Source organism: Atractosteus spatula, chromosome 1 (assembly GCF_055471065.1).
Source record: "Atractosteus spatula isolate fAtrSpa1 chromosome 1, fAtrSpa1.hap1, whole genome shotgun sequence".
Classification (NCBI taxonomy): domain Eukaryota; kingdom Metazoa; phylum Chordata; class Actinopteri; order Semionotiformes; family Lepisosteidae; genus Atractosteus; species Atractosteus spatula.
This window is the reverse complement of record NC_142706.1, coordinates 11,149,370-11,170,497: the sequence shown is the minus strand read 5'-3', so window position 1 is coordinate 11,170,497 and position 21,128 is coordinate 11,149,370. Positions and strand designations below refer to the sequence as shown.

Genomic DNA, 21,128 nt, shown 5'->3' with positions numbered 1-21,128 from the left:
GAAATGTATAGTCTATAGTATAGTCTGCTCCAATCTGCTAAACAAGTTCTGTACAATGAAAGTTTGCAAAGAAAGTGAGATGATTCAACTGGACTGGTGAGTTAGTATTTACATATATATATTATAGTATCTATCAGCAAATTATCTAATTATACAAGCCTTTTTCAAAGTTGGGATGTCTGGATATACGATATATAATATGAAATATGGCTGGCTCTGTGCAATGCTTTTAAGATTACAGTATGATAATTTGCACTTTTTTTCAGCACGACACTGTTTCTGTAACTCTACATATTTTATATGTTTTTGTTCCTATCTTTTTTCGATATGAATAAAATGAATAATGAATAAAAATGGAGTGCATGAAGTTTACTGAAAAGTGATTTGTGTTCAAGGGGAAAGGTTATGGAAATGTAAATAAAACACCTCTTTAGTTCACTGTCAGTTTTCCCAGCCTTAATCCCCGGACACGACACAAAACGTGACCTGGCTGATTCCCATAGATGTCTAGGGATCATTACTCAGTCACACTTCATATTTTTAAAGCTTGAGGGGAAACACAATGCATGCCTTCAAAACATGCCACATTTATTAAACGGGTAGATCAGGAGAGATAAAATACAAATGCTAAAATGTTCGGTTCATGGATGTAAAAAACAGACTGCTTCTCTGATTTCCACTTGGGGGAAAAAAACTCTCTTTCTATATTACACAGTAGGTTTTTGACTTACATTTATGTGCTTTGCTCTATGCTGATATGTTATGCTCTCCAAATCATTTTAGAAATTTCCCTACCGTTTGACTAGCACCTGATCCTGTATTTTAATATCTATACTGAACTCTGCGCATGACACACTTATAGGTCCTTTATCATTTAAAACATACGTAAAATGGGCACATTTTAAACCCCATAGACAGCAATGCAAGTTAAATAACGACAAGGTACCAGGCAGATTAAACACAGAACACTTGGTTCAGTAAGTGACAGCCTAGGACAGGTTTGGAAACACTCCCCCAGGATGTCTGAGGTATAAATACAGAATGTGCTCTCAGGGGAACAACCTGTAAGCCTGTAAAGCTGAGAGGAGTCTTCACTCACCTCTCTCGTCAGCACTGCGATGAAACAGCCATTGGCCCTCTCACATGGCCCCAGTCTGAAGAAGTTTTCTCTGGCGTTGTTGACCTCTGACATGCAGCACAGAGGCAGGACGGGAGGGCTAAGTCTGTTCGCACCATGCAGAAAACAGTAAAAAAAAACAACATATCGTTAAAACTTTATAGAGGCTAGCGGAGAGTGATTTACAGTGCACAGTGTTCTTCAGGATGGCAGTGAGAGCGCCCTGCAAGTGCTTAAGCAAAGGAAATGCTGCCTGCTCGAGTAGCGCGAGACTGTTCAGCCACTGCGACCGTCAAAACATGCGCCTGACTCTCGGTTGCTTACCTGTAAGGCTGCACCTTGGTGCCCTCTGGTTTGAACTGCAGGGCTTTCCTCACCACCTCCTCGTTCTCCTCCGGGTGCACTGAGCACGTGCAGTACACCACGGCCTGCGCCTTCGGAACTGTGGACCAGAGAAAGCCAGACCCCATGTTCAGGCAGTTCAGCTACAGTACAGAATTCAGAAAGGTGGTGTTTCCTTCTGTCCCGGAAATGGGACGACGTGCCCAGGATTAAAATCATTAGAAAAAAATGCTAGACTCTACATACTGATTGGTACAAAAGAACCAATCTCCCTGGGAAAAACTAAGGTTGCTGCTGGAAGAGCCAGCAGGGGGCACCCACCCTGCAGTCTGTGTGGGTCTTTATGCCCCAATATAGTGATGGGGACACTATACTGTAAAAAGGTGCCATCCTTTGGGTAAGATTGGTCATTAAAAATCCCAGGGTGTTTCTTGAAAAGAGTAGGGGTGTAACCTCGGCGTCCTGGCCAAGTTTCCCCTTGGCCTTCACCAATCATGGCCTCCTAATAATCCCCATCTATGAACTGGCTTCATCAGTCTGCTCTCCTCCCCACTGATAGCTGGTGTGTGGTGGGCATACTGGTGCACTATGGCTGCCGTTGCATCATCCAGGTGGGGCTGCACATTGGTGGTAGTGGAGGGGAGTCCCCATTACCTGTAAAGCGTGCAGTGGAGTGTCCAGAAAAGTGCTATATAAGTGTAAGGAATTGTTATTATTATTATTATTATTAAAAGGACAGAGTGGAAGAGTACTGGTTAAAGGGCATTCTCCTGAGCGTGACACTAACATTACTGCCAGCTCACACCTCTGTATTGTTTGGGCAGGCTCTGTGGCTATAATATTTCACACCATTTCTTTCAGAAGACAGGAATGGCACTGTACAAGTCTGAAGGAGAGGTCTCTGAAAGTGGCATGCTTTGCCACATCATAATCATTCAGGCCTTGGTCCCAGACTCTGTGCATTCAGGCACGGCAGGTCGTCAAGATCCACGCTCGCGGTGGATTTCTATTTTTTTTTTACTTTATTTTGCACTCCGCCACAGAGGAGACGCAAAGACCAAGCACACACATTCTGTGAACGTGGCAGGCCGTCCTGTCACGCGGTGAGCTTGCAGCACGAGGAAGAGAGCCAGGGAGTTTCACTCTCACTGCAGAGTCACTTGTGCCTTTAATGGTCTGGCTGCCCGGGACCCTCACATGAAATATTTCTAACCCACAAGCCCGCCTGCTGCAGACTGCGCCTGAACACAGGAATCCCCTGCAACTGTTGATATAGGAAGAAAGTGAACATCATAAAAAATAGGGTTTAAATTTAAGTTTAAATTAATTTAATGGAGTCTTTTTAACTCTGCGCGGTTCTCACCTAATTTTATGTAAACTCTGCAAAATTACTGTGTGGATTGTTTATTGTTATTTTTCCTGACATTATTGGGTTATGCAAATACAGCTTTCAGCATTCTGCTATCAAAATTTTTATTTTAGATATAATTGGTTTAGGCTGATATGAAACGTATAATTCTTTCTTCGATATGAATTAAAGAAGCTTGATTCCAGAAGATCAAGTAAATTGCATTTCTGCATCCCATTACTATTACAAAAAGTGTTATTAAACATACAATGCCCCAGTATAAAAGAATTAAATGAAATGTGAAGCATTACATTCACAATATACCTAGTTTTAAGAACTATCAAGTAATATTCTATTGTTTATTAATTTGTGCCTCATTTGTTTATCCAAGAAATGTATATATTTTTTTGCTTTCTACATCTGTTGTACATATTCACCAGAAACTTGGATGAGTTCTCTGTGGGACTGTGCCTTACAGGTCACACTTGTCAAAGTTTAAACACTGTGACACAGAACAGACATTAACATATCTCAATGGGCAAAACTCCAAGTTAGCCGATCCAGCCATTCCTAGAGAAAATTAATCTATTAATTAAAATTAAGTTTATTTAGGAGTTTAAATCTAGCTACTCTCTGAAATAAAATGTCCTTGTCTTGACTACATACAGTATTCACTGTATATTCCCACAACACCTTCCAACACGCTTTGTTCCTACTGACATCTTCACATCAGGCAATACAGTTATAGTTTTACCATTCGAGGTAAATTCAGTTTCATGTATTAAAATGAATGCAAAGGCACTATGCAAAGCCATGGTCATGTACTACGAAAACAACATTGGCTGAATATAAATTAAAATTACTGATAAGATACTGCAGATTCTGTGCAGGTGACAGAGCTGAAAACTAACATGTAAATTGTAGATGGCATCACACTAATAATGTGTAAAATCTCATCTTCTGCAAAAGTCATATTGACTTTATTTTGTTTCCTTTGTCCTGTAAACTCTAATGTGCAGTTTTCTAGGCTGACAGAATAATGCGTCAGCCTACAGCCCCTTGCAAACAAAGAAGCAGAGCTTTCAGGATTCTTTGGAACATCCATCTTGCAGAGAATATACAGGGGAAACATGTTCTAAAAGTAATAAACAATAGTGTAGCATTCAGTTTTGCCAGGTCAGTCTTAGTACCAAGACTAAGAAGCTTAAAAATATATAGACTGATTATACATCTCATGTTTTACTGCATATTCTGTTCATGCCTTTAAAGGGTATTTTCTTCATCTTGTGGGCTTTTCCACTAATCCAGCTGTAACAGACTGCACTAGCTAGCCTCTCTCAGGCCGATGCTTTGTTTACTTTGCAAATAACATTGCAACCTCCGTTCTGTTTTGATTTGCAAAACTCAAGTCTCAACTTGCTCCTGAAAGGTACGGAACGAATTTTACAAGTGCCATGCAGTAAGAATGCCCCAGCCATCTCAGAGTGTGGGCAGTTAAATATGCATGGTGGCAACAGTCACAAATATGACAGCAATACAGGTGACATAGGTGAGACACAACACTGTGGTTCATCAATCGCTGAAGAAGAAAATTGGGAATGAATATGAATCTCTTTATACTTCCTGTAGGTGTGGTACTGTGCTATAACTCATCACACAATGAAATATCCACATATTCAAGAATGATCTACATTGAGATCCGTGTGGACAATTACATGGTCTTGAAGTGTAACACTGTCTTATTTTCTGTTCTATGTCAGAAATTTCACATATTTTTCAGAGATATTTCAGCAATTGCTTAAGAGTCAGAACAAAACCTAGAGAGACCAAGCTCACCAATGCATTGGACAACACACTGGGGAGCCTTTACCACTTAGCAATATTCAGCTGCAATTCTTACTCAGTGCTAAATAAAACATTAGATCAATAGGACCTGACACAGACAAAGCTTGAAGTATAATTGTGATTTACGAAACAATACCTTATTTGAAAGCAGGGTGTTTTTTTCCCCCTCGAAGAAATATTGTGCAGTAAAACTAAATGGACAAAGTAAAAACAGTTTGAAATGATCCGTATTTAATTGAACAAAGGGACCAGCTCTCCACCTTACTAGAAATAGGTTACCGTCTTCCTGATAAATGAGAGCAGCTCAATGAAAATCAGTGCTATTAAACATTTATCAAATCAAAGGACAGCAGGAGAGAATGTTTCATTTACCTGGGGACAAAGGAACTGCACAATATTTTTTTTTATTTCCTTTCAAACTTGACCTTCAATACGCAGTCCTTTCAGAGGTTCTGCTTCGAGAACAATTCCTTCTCAGTCTCCAGCTGAACCTTTTCTATGACCCCAACAACAAATAAGAAACTTAGTCAAATGTAAAAAGAGCACTGAAGTGCTTGGGGGTTTTCTCATCCTATTTCTATAATTCATGCTCTCCGCTGTGCCTAGGAAAATTAAAACGGACAGGCAATACACAGAATCCGTGAAATGGGGAATAAGATATTTTTATTTACAGTTCATAAAAATGTCTGCACTTTGAAACAAACTACTGAAACACAGATACTTTCCAACACATAAAGGAGTTTTTGATAAACATAATTATGAAAATTAATCTTACTAATGTTTTCCAGTGAAGTACAGTATCCTGTTTCAAGGGACCTACGGGTGGGCCTTCCCTGGGATTTCATGAGCTTGTCTAGAGCCATAACCACTGCTAAACTACTTGTTACTATCCTACTGTCAGCTACCGACCTACTAGTGTAAGTATGGAACAAACTAGCCAGCCATGTTGTTGAAGTTGAAACAGAGTGGCAAGAATCTACGTCCAGCTTCTTCGCAGAATTGTTTTTTTTTTTATGAGCTCTTTTTCCCTGTCTTAATCTGTTTGTCAGAAATAAATGGTTTGCAAGGCAGTATTCCCTTCTAGACATTAAGATATAAATACATCTCCTACAGTTCCAGACTACTGACTCAAAGCTCTCCAGCTTTCACTACTTTCTGGCGATTACAGGAATTTAAGGAGACACCCCTTTTTGAAACTTTGATGAACATTTCATGTTGCGCCCACTCAAAGACGCACTGCTCCACTGGGGTTTTTTTTTTTCTTCCATTAGATACAAAAAGAAACTTTTGTAGTTCTGTGTAGGATTGGTTTCATCCCTCTCTTACAGCTGGATCCATAAAAATAACCCACTTTTGAAAGCACCGAACGCCGGACAGTGGAGTGATGTCACCTTTCTTCTCCTTATTCAGCTGTCGCCATGGTGAGCCCATATGGTGATCCCATAACGTGCACAGGGTGGTGGCAGAGGTGGGGGAGAGTAGGAGCACTTAACCTTTTTCCTGTGCTACTACTCTGTTTCTTCTCCTTACAGATCCAGTCAGTTCTCCCTTCCCAAGTTCTGTAGTGCTAAGCAGACTGAAAGCATGTGACCATCCCCCTTGATGGGATGCTAGTCATGTTCCTGTGTTACAGCTGAAGTAGGACCTATATCTATACTGCACATATCCAGCACTACAATATTACTACTGAACCAGGTTGTGGAAGATATCAGTGTCATTGCTGGGATCTGTTAATTTAGACTTGGTAAAAGGTAAAGTAGGACAGAATAAAGGTAACTTGCTTTAACAGCTGCAGCAACTAATTTCCTCCTACAAGGTGTTAAGAACAGGAATTATCACATCTAATGGGATGACTAATACTCAAAGTGTGAAACCAACTTCCATCACGTAAGGAAGGACGGGACAAACATTCAAAGTGTGAAAGAAACGTCTTTACGAGCCTGTGTATTGTATATAAGAGCTGGTAAAACCACTGCAGCTGGTCTCCTCTGCAGGACAGACCCAGCGTGCGTTGCTGTTCCACTATTGAGCTCTATAAAACTGAATCTGCACAGGACTGTGTCCTGCGCCTCTGAGGAAGAAGTTCCCACAACACTCCCAGAGCTGTACCCATTTGTACAGCATGAGCTGGGTGGATCAGAGCAATTTAGGTCCAAGAGCTGTTTTCAGCATGGGACTCAAATCCACAGCCCGCCAAAAGCCCAGTGGCCTAACCAGTGTGCTTCCCCCATTTTAGTAAGCTTATGATTCTATAATTTGGCCAATGTTCTGGATGACACCTTAACATGGAAAAAATGTATTATCTCCTATGGAACCAGCTGCTTATAATGATCTCCTACTAGAACTTCATACCAAATGATTGAACCCAGGCGAAAACCCCCCTCATTCCCTTATTAGAATCATTATCTTTATCAATATGACTAAGAAGTTCCAGTCATTTTCATCCAGGATCCAGCGCTTTGCATTGCTGCTTGTCGGTACTAGAAGCTATAGAATAGCTATAGCTATTCACACTTGTGTGCTCCCATACCAAATATTTGATTTTGTCTATCTTTAGTGGTTTAGTGTGACCAACACTATATAACAACTAAGGGAAACTTTTTAGCGTCTGTATACCCCATTAACAACATAAATACATCCAAATGCATTAGTATGTAAACTTCATTCCATGTTAATAACATCCATGATAAAGCAAACCATACAGTATACTGCAATACACTATGTCTACCTCTTACCATTTATGTTGGGCTATCACATTATGTAGCACAAAACAACAAAAATTAAAAATCTTTACTTTCTAAGATATTTGCATTACAAGCGACCAGTTTTTTCAGCATTTTGAGGGTGGAAAAATCATGTATAACTTCATCACAGTCAAGTTTTCCATTGAGTTCAGACTCAACTGAAAGATATGTCACTGAAATGACAGATAAGCCCAAGAACATGTGTCGATTTAAAAAAAGTATTTTATGTAATTTATCTTTATTTAAAGGCTATGAATTCACACACGAGAGGTGACTCTTGTCTAACACCACTATGATTTACATAATGTACAGTATCAGGTTATTTGTAAGGTGCCCAAGACTCCTACAGTATGAATACTTGCTTGCTTAGAAAGAATAAGGCAAAATAGTTTTAGGCCTGCGACTGCCTAAGAAATGTAAAACAACTCTTGCTACTCTGATGATGTCCTGACGAGACCAGGAGGTTTATAGTCTTCAGTGCGGCCATTCACTCCCAGAGCTGTACAGCACAGGAGGGCTTTTCTATTAATAAACCCTTAAAAGCACAACACAGAATCATATGTGTGTAGTCAGATAAAAAGTGACTTGCATTTTTTAAACTAAATCTCCTGGTACCTTGCTGGTGGAGTAGCTACATATTGCACATGACAGGCAGGAGGTTTTTATTCCCCTAACAGGCTTCTGCTTAAGCCAAGCTGCCAAAAAGATACTGACATTTATTTATGTAAACTAACATCTCTCATCGAGCAGGCCTGACCACACTTTAGAGGTCAGTTTCTTAATTCAGAATTTAGGGCCAGAAAATGAAGAATAGCATCAGCTTTGTGGTTTTTCTAATGACTGTAGAGTTTTCAAGTCTCAGTGCATAACGGGTGATAAAGAGTCTCAGTCATGTATGTCCGTGATTCTGTTTCTCCTCCGAATACAGCAGCCTGCAGAGTTTGTTGCAGCTTTATAACCTGTGGTTCATAAAATTGGTGAAGCTTTCCTGAGTCACATGGGACTAAAATACCAACACTACAACACGCTTGATGCAGAATAGAGGAATTTCTGATAACTAGCACTGTGAATACCACTTTGCCACAGACCTGTAATTTCTATCAGCCTGCAAGTTAAATGTTGCTCCTGCTATGGAATGGAAAAGAAATATCCAAAGCCTGATGTGACCAAGACAAGAACTTGAGATCCCTGTGAGATCCCTGCCACGTGACTCGGGACATTACCATAGCAATTTACATTTGTGGCTGTGCACTGAGATGTCGAAGTAAACTTCACTAACTGCACACAATGCAGTGCAGGAAACTGACTATACATGTTAGAGAGCTACTGCAGGGCTACAAGATCCTAGAGTAAAACAGAAGGCATCATCAAAAGGTTTACTGGCAAACTTTAACAAAATAATTCAATTGATCGAGCAGTCAGTTACTGTACAAGGCTGCATCAAATTGTGTCTAGGGACGGTTACTTTTTACTTCCTGAAATCACTGACCCCACTTCCTCTGCGATTTCACAAAACAGCCTGCATACCAGACACGGGCCATCCATCACCAGCACAGACAAGATCAAATGAAACACCCTCTGTGCAAACACGTCAGAGCAAGAAAGTAATTTCGTGCACCATGATTAACGGCCTGCACTTTGGGAGTTTATCGCTTATATTGTTTTCATGTGGTCTTATCTCACAATTCTAACTATTGGTACACAGAGGCTATTCAGAGATGTGCACAGTGAATGTGTCGCCATGAAATACCGAGGTCAAGCAAAAATCTGAAACAAAAAATGTACTCCTACTATAAGGACAGCTGCATTGTATGTGGCTTATTAAGACAAAGATGCTTCCGTGTTTCTCCAGGAAACTGAAGAGATATAAATGCAGAAAAAAGTAGTACAGCACTTTCACTGGAGAACTATAAACTCATAATTTAAATCTCTTGAGCTTGTTTGATTTAAAGGTTAGGGTGGATCTACATTCAGATATGATACCACAAAAGATTTTTGAGATTTTATTATGCTACAATAATGGAATAAAAAAAACTCTTATTTTTAACCACTTAGAAGGATAGTGTGTTAATTAAGCACTATTAAAAAATGTGCAATCTTATCTGAAGGCGGTTTCCAGTTCCTATTCCCAAAAACAACCATTATGTCTGCACTATTAAAAGCAATAATTATTCTGAACACTGGATATTGAATCTGTGACCTACAGAAGCAATGTTCGTAAAAAGTCTAGGTTTCAGATGACTCAAAATTAAGAAAAAATATGATAAGCACAACAAATTTTACCTGGAAAATTACTGACTGACTCCGAGTCACATGAAAGCTAAAGTTTTTTCACCCAAATTTACTGTATTCTATTAGTAGTCAGCATCCTAGTCAAAGTAATAGCTGGACATCAGCTTTGATCCCTGTGAAACAGTCTACCCTCGTACTTCCTTCCTCAGACTCTGAAGATCAAGGACCTAGTCAGTCCAAATATACTGTACCTTCCAGAGAGCGGCCACATCTTTCTGTCAGTTACTGTCACTGCAAGCAACAGATCAGGACACTTTGTAAATCACTGTTAGAGATCACACCTGTAATTCTGGAATCAGGTAAATAGCAGACAGTGTAAATACACTGATGCAGCATGACTGTTAATGAATCCCAGACATCTGTGCATAAGGTGCTCTTGTGCTGTGAAAATCGGATTGGAATCGGATTGGAACCCTGAAGCATAAAAAATAACATTACCTTCTGTAATAATTCAACTTGTGAATCATTTTCTATAATATCTACATATATGTGTAATTGGTATAGCAATTACAATAATTATTAGAACGAGTATCACATAACAGGCTTGCATGAGTACTTATTTTCCCCTTATCTGCGCCTGGAGATGGTTGCGTAAAAACTCACTTCCACGAGCACAAAAAGGCAACGCCTGCAGAGGATGGAGTACACAGCCACTGACGTGCCGGCTGCCAGTAAAACAGCAGAAACTGCTTTTCCCCTCATTGCAACGTGGCACTCAAGCTCTCTATGAATTCACTCGCCAGCTCTACTAAACTGCATTCAGAGGGAAACGATACAATAACAACTGAAGGCTTGAAGGCGAGCGCCGTGTTCGGAATCTCAAAAGGGTGGAAAATACCATTCCCTTAACACGGCCCGTTCATCGCAATCCGCGGCAGAACAGACAGAGCAAAACACTAATGTTACAATTCAGAAACAGTCATTTTTAATACATCTTCAGAACGGCAGCTGCAAGCATGGACTGAACCTACTTTGTGTGCAGTACGTACACCTGAAACGAGTAATGGCGTTTCTCCTTTAGCTGTTTTTTAATTTGAATGTTGCAGTTGATACACACTGTATCTTGGCAAACTATTACAAAGCTACAGCACTTGGGAAACCGATTAAAGTCACTTAATTGGCATCGGTAAACATTCTGTGTTTCCTTGTACTTTGTAAAAATCATTGAATTAATCTTGAACACAGTTGACGGGCACATTTTAAATGGTGGTTTAAGCCTGGGATAAGGATAGGGTTAGAGTTTCCCTGAAATCTGTTCATGATAGAATAGAAAGAGTGTTCCCATGGTGCTATGTTTAATTTTTGTTTTGGATGGGTCAATGTTGGACTGTGCCTTTAACTAGGCAAAACACAGCACACTAAAAAGCCTAATATACAAATCCTAATGTACTTTTCTTAAATTCCCCATGTGACATACAACCTTAATGATATTTCAAGTCAAATATTAACAATTCATTACCATCACCTTTCACTAAAACACATTTTTCCTTACTGCATTCGAACAGCATGTATACCTTGAATTCAAAATCTTCTGAAAAGAATACAGTACTACACAACGTAGCAAGAGAGGAAAATGTTCAAATCAAATGACGCTATAGCCGTTATTACCTAATCTTACAAATCATGAAAGGGAATGCAGATTTAAAGGTCAGTGTTCCGATACAATTTCTGCATTGGGACAGCCTAATTGTAACTATTGAACTATACAGTAGAATGCAAAAGAACCCCCCCATTAGATCACCCTCATCTGGAACTTTCCAGGTGACCTAGAAAGACTTCATGGTTTGGGGGGAAATCATTTGTGATAGGAGAAAAGGCACAAAGTGGAGGCACTTCTTTTCTGACACATCCTCCTGTGAAGATGCCACAGCTTTGCGACGACACGTTTCCAAGAAAAAGAAGCAACCAGATTCTACCTTTGGTTGCCTGAGTGACTTCCCAGGTCAAAAGCCTGGGCTGCTAAATTAAAAGGGCTAAGGGCTAAATTTAAAAACAAAGTTAAAAAGTTAAAAGTTAAAAAGGGGGCTGTTCACTGTTGAATTCACAAAGAATACCACCGTTGCTGTCAGAGCAACTGACTGCAAAATCACACACTGCCACATGAATGAGGCACAAAGGGAAAAAAGAAAGAACAGATAAAACAGTTTCTTGTTTTAGCTTATTCTTCACTGTGTAGAATAAAGAAAGATGATCTATCTTTTGGAAGCAGAATTTTTTGGTCTGCAGCATAACGTTTTTGGTGCGTTTGACATACAAAAGCTGCTGATTTCCTCTTTATTTCTCCCCCCCCCCCCATCAAGAGAAACAGCATCCCCTGGACTTACACTTCACAGCGTGTATGAGGTCCTGAAGCTGCTGCCTGACCAGGGTGTTCAGCTTATCTTCAGATATGGACCCCTGAGACAGGTCCTGCAGCAGTCCAGCATCTAGACACATTAAGGCACAGTCTGTCAACGCGAGCCTGCCAGAACACTGCAGGAAAGGAGAGTGAATGTGATTCCAAATAAAACATTCTGCGAACAATGCGTGCTTTACCTCCACTGTCATTCAAGATGAACTCCACTGGGTTGCTAACACCTGTCGCTGAGCACTGAGGCATCACCAGGATGACTTTAGCCTTCTGTAGCCGTGGGTCTGTGGGCTCGATATCTGTAAAACTCTCAGGGAGAAGCTTTACATCTGTGAAGGAGATTGAGAGAAAAAGAAAGAGAATCAGTCTGCCTCAGTGATTCCAATGACTGGTGCTAATTATTTTGCCACACACAGTACCGTCTCCCGGGTGGTTGACTCACCCAGTTGTAGAAAAATTGGTAAACTGGAGAATGAGAAAGAGAATTGTAAGTCAAATTGCAAATTGTGTGGAACCCACCTCTAAGTATACCGTACATCATGCCTCCGTTTTAAAGGATAAAATAGTTTGCAAAATAGAACTCACACTAATCAGTAAAGTATGAGTGAACAGCAAGACTATATTTAGAGCGTATAAACCCTGCATTAAAACTCAGAACTGAATAAAATTCAGGCAAAGCTATGAGGTAACTTATTTATAAATGCTTGACTGCCGGGGCACCCTGGGAAAGCAGTGCGTTGATTTACTCCACTTTCTACAGGCTCTTCATTTTCAAGGATGCGATAACTGGATGAAGATGATTCAAAGGGGGAACTGCAGTCCCAATTTCTCAGACCGGTTATCAAATCTCAGTAACAAAATAACAGCATTGATGGTATTGAAAACTTTTACAAATCACGAATTAGGCACAGAATCGAAAAACATTTGTGAAAGGACTATAAAGTTGCCATTGTTGTCAAAACCCGCTGGTCTCGCCAGAGCAAGAGTTTGCGCAAACTGTGACATGAAGCGGCCCTTCCTGCTCACTAGTCACCGTAATGTAATGTAATATGCAAGCGAATTAAGCACAGGTTGTGCAGCGGACATTTCACTGCAGAAAGTTTCCAAAGCGATCTGCATGAAGAGTTAATAAGTAAGTTTCATTTATTATCAAAACCGTCTTGAAGTCAAGAGCACTATTTCTATTGGATTAAAAAATTCTTTACAATTCTATTGCTTCTTTACAATGTAATAGGGCCACCTCACCTCACCAGAAGTTTTGATACCTCCTTCAAATCGCAGAATATGGCGCTGCGCATACCTGGAAATTGTGCCTGTTTTGTGATGTAAATGGGAACAGGTTTACCGTTATTGTGGTTTGAAATGCACTCGTCAAAGCTGATTCTTTCTAACCCCCAAATATAAAAACAGCTGCAGTTCCCCTCCCCTTTAATGATAGTTACTGTAGACTCATACTCTTGCACTCCATGTGTGAGAGGATCTCCTGCAGCTCTTCTCTGGCCTGGGAGCTCGCTCCACACACCCACACTCTGCCCGTGCTCAGCGTGCTCAGAGCTGCCATGTGGGCAATGGTGTAGCCAGAGGTCGGGTTCGCCATGATGACATCATCGTCATCGGTCAGCAAGGCCTTCACAGAGTGAGCAGCCAGACTGCGGGACTTATCCTACACATTCAAAAAGAGAGAAGTATTTGTATTTGGAGATTTGCTCATTTCCCTGATGTTTTCTTATATATAAAAATTAAAGTAAATAAAATATAAAGTTGCTTGAAGTTTTCCATTAGCAGGAATGCCTGATTCTGTAAGATGTCATCAAAACAGGTCATGGGTTTTAAGGCAAGATTACAAAAGCCCTGACAAGACATTGATATCCGAGATAAAATGAACAGGAATTACTTTAAAACAGCAGGGCGAGTGAGGGAGGTGATGAGGTGTTGAAGTGATTGCAGATGTTGGAGAATAAGGAGGCAAAGCTGCTGGATCAGACAGAAGGAGGGGGAAGTAAAACTGCAAAGGGAGAAGACTGAAAATACAGAGCTATGTACGGTATAGGAAGGCACAGGTACAGATTATGGTGTTTCAGATTGCTTCTGAGTCAACAGAATTGATATTTGGCACCTCTGCTCACTTTGTCTGCGTAGTGTGGATGAAATTCAAGAAGTTTAAATACTTTTCAGGATGTCAACAATTAAAGAATCACAGGAGAGGAGAATATCTAGTAAAGACTACTTTGATGTCAGCAATACTATCGAGTGGAACCACTGTGAGAATAAAAAGGACATGATACACTAATAGAACTGTGCACCACATATCTATCACATAGGCAGCCAGTATACGCTCAAAGAGATAACCCAGACTGTGTTAACTTTCACAAACTGCAGACAAAAAGATTTTTAGCATTTAATCCTGAAGGTGGACGTCACAGCACAGAGGAACGAGGCTGACGATAATATGCCATTAAATTCACCCGAGTTTGTCTAAGCCAAAGCAGTAAAATGTACCCGGCTAGACTTTCTTTTAGATGTTTAATCCTCAATTTAACAATTTCACACAGCTTTTAAAGAGCTTTGCACTCACTGAGACAGAATTCATCAAACATCTGTGTGCCAATAAATGCCGAGTGTCTAAACGCACTTGTGCTTTAAAAAAAATAAAGCAATTAAAACTCCCGGATGAAAGTGTTCTAAAACTGTCTTTTCTTGCGTGCACAGATCTACAACTTTACTCACAAACGGTGCTAAAGGTTTGGAATTGCCACACAAACTGCACAACCTTTCCGTCTAATTCCGGTCTTTAATGAAAAGCACAGTGCTGCACCAAAACCTACCTGAATAATGAGCTTGTACTCCGTTAAGAGCTTTGTCCTGTAAAGGTCAGCTTTGAGGTGTGGAGGAAAAACCAACAAATCCTGACAGTGAGGGTCCTGACAGAAAGTTAATCCTTCGAGCTGGGAGATTGATTTCACCTCAGAAAATCCCTCTTTCTCCAAGGTGCAGCACACATCTTCAAGGCTGGTAATATAAATCACACAAGTTAAATCTCTTATTTCTTTCCAGATGAAAGACAGTTTCATTCTGTAACCTTCCCCAATTCAAGAAAATAATAAAAAAAAGAATTTACAAAGACATTTTCAAACTGAACAGTTCCTCTACAGCTTACAAAAACACCCTAATATTGTCAATGTCCTCAAGAGAATCTGTCTTTACAACACCTAATTACAAGAAAACAAGACCTGTTCCTATATATTTGATATGCCCTGGCTCACAGAACAGGCAGACCACTTGATTAATATTAAAATTGGGAACACGAATTGCAAAACACGCATGAAATGAATTAATGTGTCCATCAATTATTAAATGGCACTGTGGCAATGTTTTCAAATAAATTTCTGATGTGATTTTTCTCTTTCAGCAAATATGTTAAAAAACAATGAGAAGAGCACCAAAGCATGCACATCAGACATTTTATTACAGTATTATAGTGGCTGTTTTATTTCCTTTGATCGTCTTTGTTATCTATAAAAGCCAGGTTTTGCTGTCTAAATTAATTATATGCACAATGATACATGAACAAAGCATTCTTTCTTCAGTCGTGTGCGTTCATTCATCAGTGTTCTGTGCCAGTGAATTCTTAGTCGATCTTTATCTCCTGGTCATGCTGTAGATCAGGAGACAGAACTAGCTTTTTGACAAGCTTTTATGTTTCATTTTGTTTTGTTTTTTTTCTTCGAGAGACAAATGCTTTTCTTCACCCAGCTGGCCCACAGAAGACTTTTTTGGCTACTGTGCCACAACAACTAAACTTGTCCTCCAATATCCACATTAATTAAAAACCGTTGGATCGTTTGATAAAAATCGATTGCATTTGTACAATTTAACCATTACACTAATGAGAAACTGTATTACAAAATCAATTCTCATAAGGAATATTTAAAAATCCGCAGGAGGACTGCTTAATCGCTGATGACCTGTATCTGTGATTCACTTTACTATAAAAAGTGATGGAAACTTTTATTTGAAAACACTGAAATTAAGCTACTAATGACTCCACGTTTCCACAGAAGAAATCTAATGGGAGTATTACTCACTATGTGAGAAACCTAACGTGCTCCAGTAAAGTTGGCTAAAACGCATGTTCTGAGTCATGTCACTAGCCGACTGTGACTGAGATTCCCCTAGCAGCAGAAAACGAATGTCTCAGCGCTGTTGGGGTCAGTGCCAGGCCGACTCCTACAGTTTCCCAGATGCCAGCAGGCGGGTGGTGATGTTAACTACTCTTCCAGTGGGCTCAGGGCCTGTGACGTGTTGAGAGCTCCATAGCAGCTTGGAGGAGCACTGTTCTTTCTTCCCGACAGGAAGTGTTGCTGTGATTCAAAATGTAAAGAACGAGCAAACTCCAAATTAGGTGGTTATATAATAAAGTAATTGGCGATTCCAATTAAAAGAAAAATGAACTGTAACTTAACTGCAGTTACTCAGAGGCACATACAAAATAAGACAAATTTGCCACGGACTAAAAAGCCTTGAACATTAAGAGTGTTCATTTTTGTTCCAATGGAATCAAAATTTCAATATGCCAAAAAGCATTTTAATAAGTGCTCTCAGCCCCCACATACTCTTCCTGGACAAGAGATAGTAGATAAATACAGTAGGACCCAGTTGTTGCCATGAACTCCAGAGAGCTGTGAAAGCACTTTCTCCTCAGACTCGAGAAGTAATGGCTGGAGAGAAACACGCTCAACGGCACAACACAAATGATATCGTCTAGAGTGCAGCAAATACCAGGTACACAAGACACAGAGCACTTACTGTAAATCCTAGACGCAAACCTGTGTGCAAGTAATGACCTTACCGTTTATGACACTGGACTGGATAACATCTGACAGATTTTCAATAACAGCAGAGCCCATACAGCCCTGACTGAAATGGATCTCACATTTCATGAGTTTCGCATCACTCTTTAAAGGACGAAAACATGGCCATGAAAGACAACTGGATCTGCTGCTCTCGCTCAGGAATGTGATTTCTAATGTTTCTCTTTTTCAACATTAATATCTAGTTGTTGATCCCAAGTAGGAACTACTCTTAATGTCCTGAAGGCCATGAAATTGCGTCAGTTGGGGTTAGTTAATAAGCTTGCTAGCCAAGAATGCCCCCTGCAAAGCACATAAAAAGCAACAAAGGCCTTTCCTGTCATCCGAATCCTGCTGACTCAAGCTCTGTAAAAACATTTATTTTGTAGCCAACATACATAAGTGACTGGGGCTTAACAGAATTAATGTCTGCAGTGAGCATAAGACACGCAGTTCTTGACAGACCAAAGATCAGAGAGTGAACTCCTTTCTTAATTCAAACTTGTTCACAGCACTGAGATCCCAGCAACACACACCTGCCAAAGTGTCAATAGGTACTTTAGAACAATAATTCTCAGATCTGATTGATGATCCCCAGAGGACCAAGCAGGTGAAAATGGCCTCAGACTCAGGTAAGACTGTGAGTAAAAATAACCAACGCAGAGAATGTTACAGTAAAGCAGTGGTACAGGATACTATCTGGAAAGCAAAATGCCTGCATGTGGTAGATAACTTCCTTTATGTTTGGTTAGAAATTATTACAAAGTCTGTTGTGTGATCAGCTAGCCTCTTTGAGGACTGGTGGCAGCCTATGTTAGGTTATTTTTAAGTACTCCCTCTCCCCAGTTTACACAAGATTCAATTTGTGCAAGTTTGACTTCTTAGAAAGCTCCCACTGGTCCCATAATAATATTTTCTAGATAAGGAGAGTTCACATCACCTGCATAAAGAGCAGGTAGTGTGGTGAATAGTGTGGAGCTTAATGCTCTCTTTTATACTTAAGCCGCGCTCTTCCTTCAAGTCAGTGTGATAACGTCTGCATAGTATCTCACTGTCAGTGAATATTGTGAGTAACGCATATTGTAATCACTTCAGGGAAGCACCCAAGTGATGTTACTATTTGTACTATTTACTGTGTGCTTTATTTCCTGTTTAATTACAGAGACATACAATGCAAGGTAATGAATAGTACGATTTTGGCTAAAAGCTCATTCTCATTTGTTTACAGTACTGAGCACTTTAAAGTGTACGCTGTATTTGGTATTTCATTATTCTAATTACAGGGTTTAAAAACTTTTTTAATTCATTGGGATTTCATTACTCTCCCCTAATTTAAACAGGCTTATTTTCCAATCCTTTTCTCTCTAGCTCTCTCGCTGCATCTACTACATTCTCTCTCTTGCCCTCTGATACCCGTTAACCATTAATGGAGAATAAACCCCAGAGAGCCTACAGTTCTGCTCTCCTGTCCCTCCTTCCTCTCTCCCCTACACAGCAAGGGCAAATATCACCAGTGGTAATTCTCTGTATGCATTCACACAGTGGCTAAGGGCTGTTTCCGACTTGCGTACTGTAAGGCGAATGCATTTCTTGCTGGGTTTTGCCTCGGTGTCCTTTCTTTCTCTAATTTACCTCATGGTGATGTGTCTGTGTTTGCTAGGATGAGTTTGTTTCCTCGACCACCTGGCCACCTGCATTCAACATCAGTGCTTCAGTGCTGCTTCCTTAATCACCTCGTGAAAACGCCAATGCTGTTTCGACTAATTAACCGTTCCACCTCATCTCTTAGTTGTGTTCCCAATTTTCTAGTCCGAGCTGTTACAGTTAGCTTAAACAGTCCATTAAAAAACGAGAAAAAAAGAGAACTAATAAATAATAAGAGCACTGTGCTTTGTAATGTGAAAACTCCATTTACTTTTGTTAATGAGATGCTTTGGCACTGTGGGTTCAAAACAGTGGTCCAAATTCTAACTGCTGTAAGTTACAAATACAGAAACACAAAAATGTTTTAGCGATATTATGCAAAAGACCAAATGAGCTCCCGTTTAACACACTACGTATGGCTGCCAGGAATGAGGACGCAGCAGTGAGGCATGCCTTTATGTACTGTAGGTCAATGAATGCAGAAAACATCATTACTGAAAAATTACTGTACCCTGCACCACAACTCACCCACAGCTTGAACCGATCTGAATAACATTATTTAATGCATACGATACAGGACTAAGGCACACCTCCTTCAGAGCTGTGGCACGGCTTTTCACATCAACGATACGGGCAAATTCACATTTTATATGCATCGTGATCGCTTCATTAAAATCGCCCTCTTGATCCTCAGAACCCAAAGTGTCTGTAGGTTTCTTGGTGTCGATTATTTTATCACTCTTTCATAGCAGTCATGATGTTTCTGCGTGCACTGCATGAAAGTGTCTGAGGAGCGAGGGTGACAGTGAGACGAGAGGTGCACATTCATGCTCGTTTCTTTCAAAAGCACTGCTGCTCAAGACTCAACTTATATTTTACTGAATTTTCTGATGGACTTGGGCACGGGATTAAACTCATGAAATTAAGGAATTCAATGTGATTTTAAAACAGGTACAAACGAGAGGGGACTATTTGGCCCACCTGGCCTGCTTGGCAATTAGCACTTAACGGATCAGAGCCGTTTCTTGAAGATCCAGAAACGATAAGAAATGCCAAAAAATGTTGTGAGTTCAGAGTAAAATTACTGAATACCAAGGTGTGGAGTAATAAATGTAGCTTTATATCACGTAATGCTAAATAAAAATAAAGTACCTGGTTTTCATTGAGTTTACCCAGGCGTACAGGGGGAGAGTGCTGGCTCTCTCTTGCTTTTTTCGCACAGACTCTGGTAGAATGTAGTCAATGGTCAGAAGATTGTGTTTAATTCGACATCGAGCCAGGGCAGCGGCCAGTTTAGTCCTGTATCTGTGCAGAAAGGGAATCGCAAACGAAAGAAAAATGACTTTGAGAAACACACATGTAACATAACGAACCCTACGGAGCACTTTCTCCAGGACGCAGCAGTGCACAGTGGGATTCATTACAAAGGCACTTCTCAATAAAATAGTTTATTGACTCTGCAAAACCACAGTCTTGTTTACCAAGCGTTCAGTTTTCCATATACAGCACGTGTCACATGTGTGTCAGAAATTCAAGTACATGGGCTCAATGTTTTGTGGGTTATATCCTCTAATATTGTTTTTGTTATTTGTACAATACAAAACGGTTGAGGCTTACCCCATGAATCTACCACAAAATCAAATTTCCAAATATTAACGATATTATAAATGATTGATTTTTTTAGACTAGTCAGCATTCCTCAGTTTCATACTCATTCAATTGCATTGTAGGCAGAAAATTGATTCTGTGAAGGTTCTGTGCAGGGAGACATTTACTGGAGTAAATTCCACTTCCAATATCACAAATTGTATTTTGAGCTGAACGGTGCTGATTTTCTATCAGGGATTATGCAAGCCGTTTGTTTTTACTGGACTGAGGTAGCATTATGTGCCAGTGCTGTCATCACCACATGGACAGGATGGAACAGAAATCCCAGCTCTGGGAAACGGACCGTGTGGAAAAGGCTGGCAGTGGAAACTGACCTCAGAAGACACTTTTCCACGTCTCTGACTTCCTCAATCTCCTCTTCCTCAGGGCACGCTCGCGGCAGGAATTTGCGATCCTGGAAGTCGTACAGCATGACTACCACCAGGCTGGTCAGGTCGTCAGGCTGGAAAAGAGAGTGGCACAAGTATAAGTCACGTGCATACCGTACATGTGCGTAATAGCTACGTGGCTGACCAGATTCAGATGCCACAAGGATTGAAAATGCGCAGTGTCCACTCTTTTCCACATGAAAAACCCTCTCATCCCTTTACCCTCCTGTTCCATCATTCAAGAGTTTGTCCATCAAAGATGAGGCCAAATCTTAAATGACTAAATGGGTTTCCATGCTGCAACCTGACGATGTCACTCCTGTTGAACTGATGTGAAGAATATTTAAGCAGTCAACACATCAAATACTAAGTATTTATAAACATGTGTCCTAAGATTAATGGACATTTGCGGCCCAGCTGCTAGTAAAATGTACTAAGCACTAGCACTACAGATGCACAAGAAAAAACATAGGGGATTTCTGGGGGGGATCATATAATTATGGGTTCTTTTATTGTTTCTGAAAATATAAACACAGACACAAATCATCTATCAAAACCAT

General features: G+C 40.2%; 1 protein-coding gene across 1 annotated transcript in view; it reads right to left on the bottom strand.

Annotated features, from left to right (window-relative positions):
* The window catches only part of LOC148840602 (protein NSUN7), a 45,806-nt gene that overhangs the window by 7,710 nt on the left and 16,968 nt on the right, over positions 1-21,128 (bottom strand). The window contains exons 3-10 of the mRNA XM_088910522.1: positions 20,515-20,642; positions 19,685-19,837; positions 14,864-15,047; positions 13,494-13,701; positions 12,224-12,367; positions 12,013-12,114; positions 1,442-1,559; positions 1,100-1,223 (exon numbers count right to left, since the gene is read on the bottom strand). Of these exons, the coding sequence (XP_088766648.1) occupies positions 1,100-1,223; positions 1,442-1,559; positions 12,013-12,114; positions 12,224-12,367; positions 13,494-13,701; positions 14,864-15,047; positions 19,685-19,837; positions 20,515-20,642 (1,161 nt within the window). The remainder of the gene's footprint in view (positions 1-1,099; positions 1,224-1,441; positions 1,560-12,012; positions 12,115-12,223; positions 12,368-13,493; positions 13,702-14,863; positions 15,048-19,684; positions 19,838-20,514; positions 20,643-21,128) is intronic.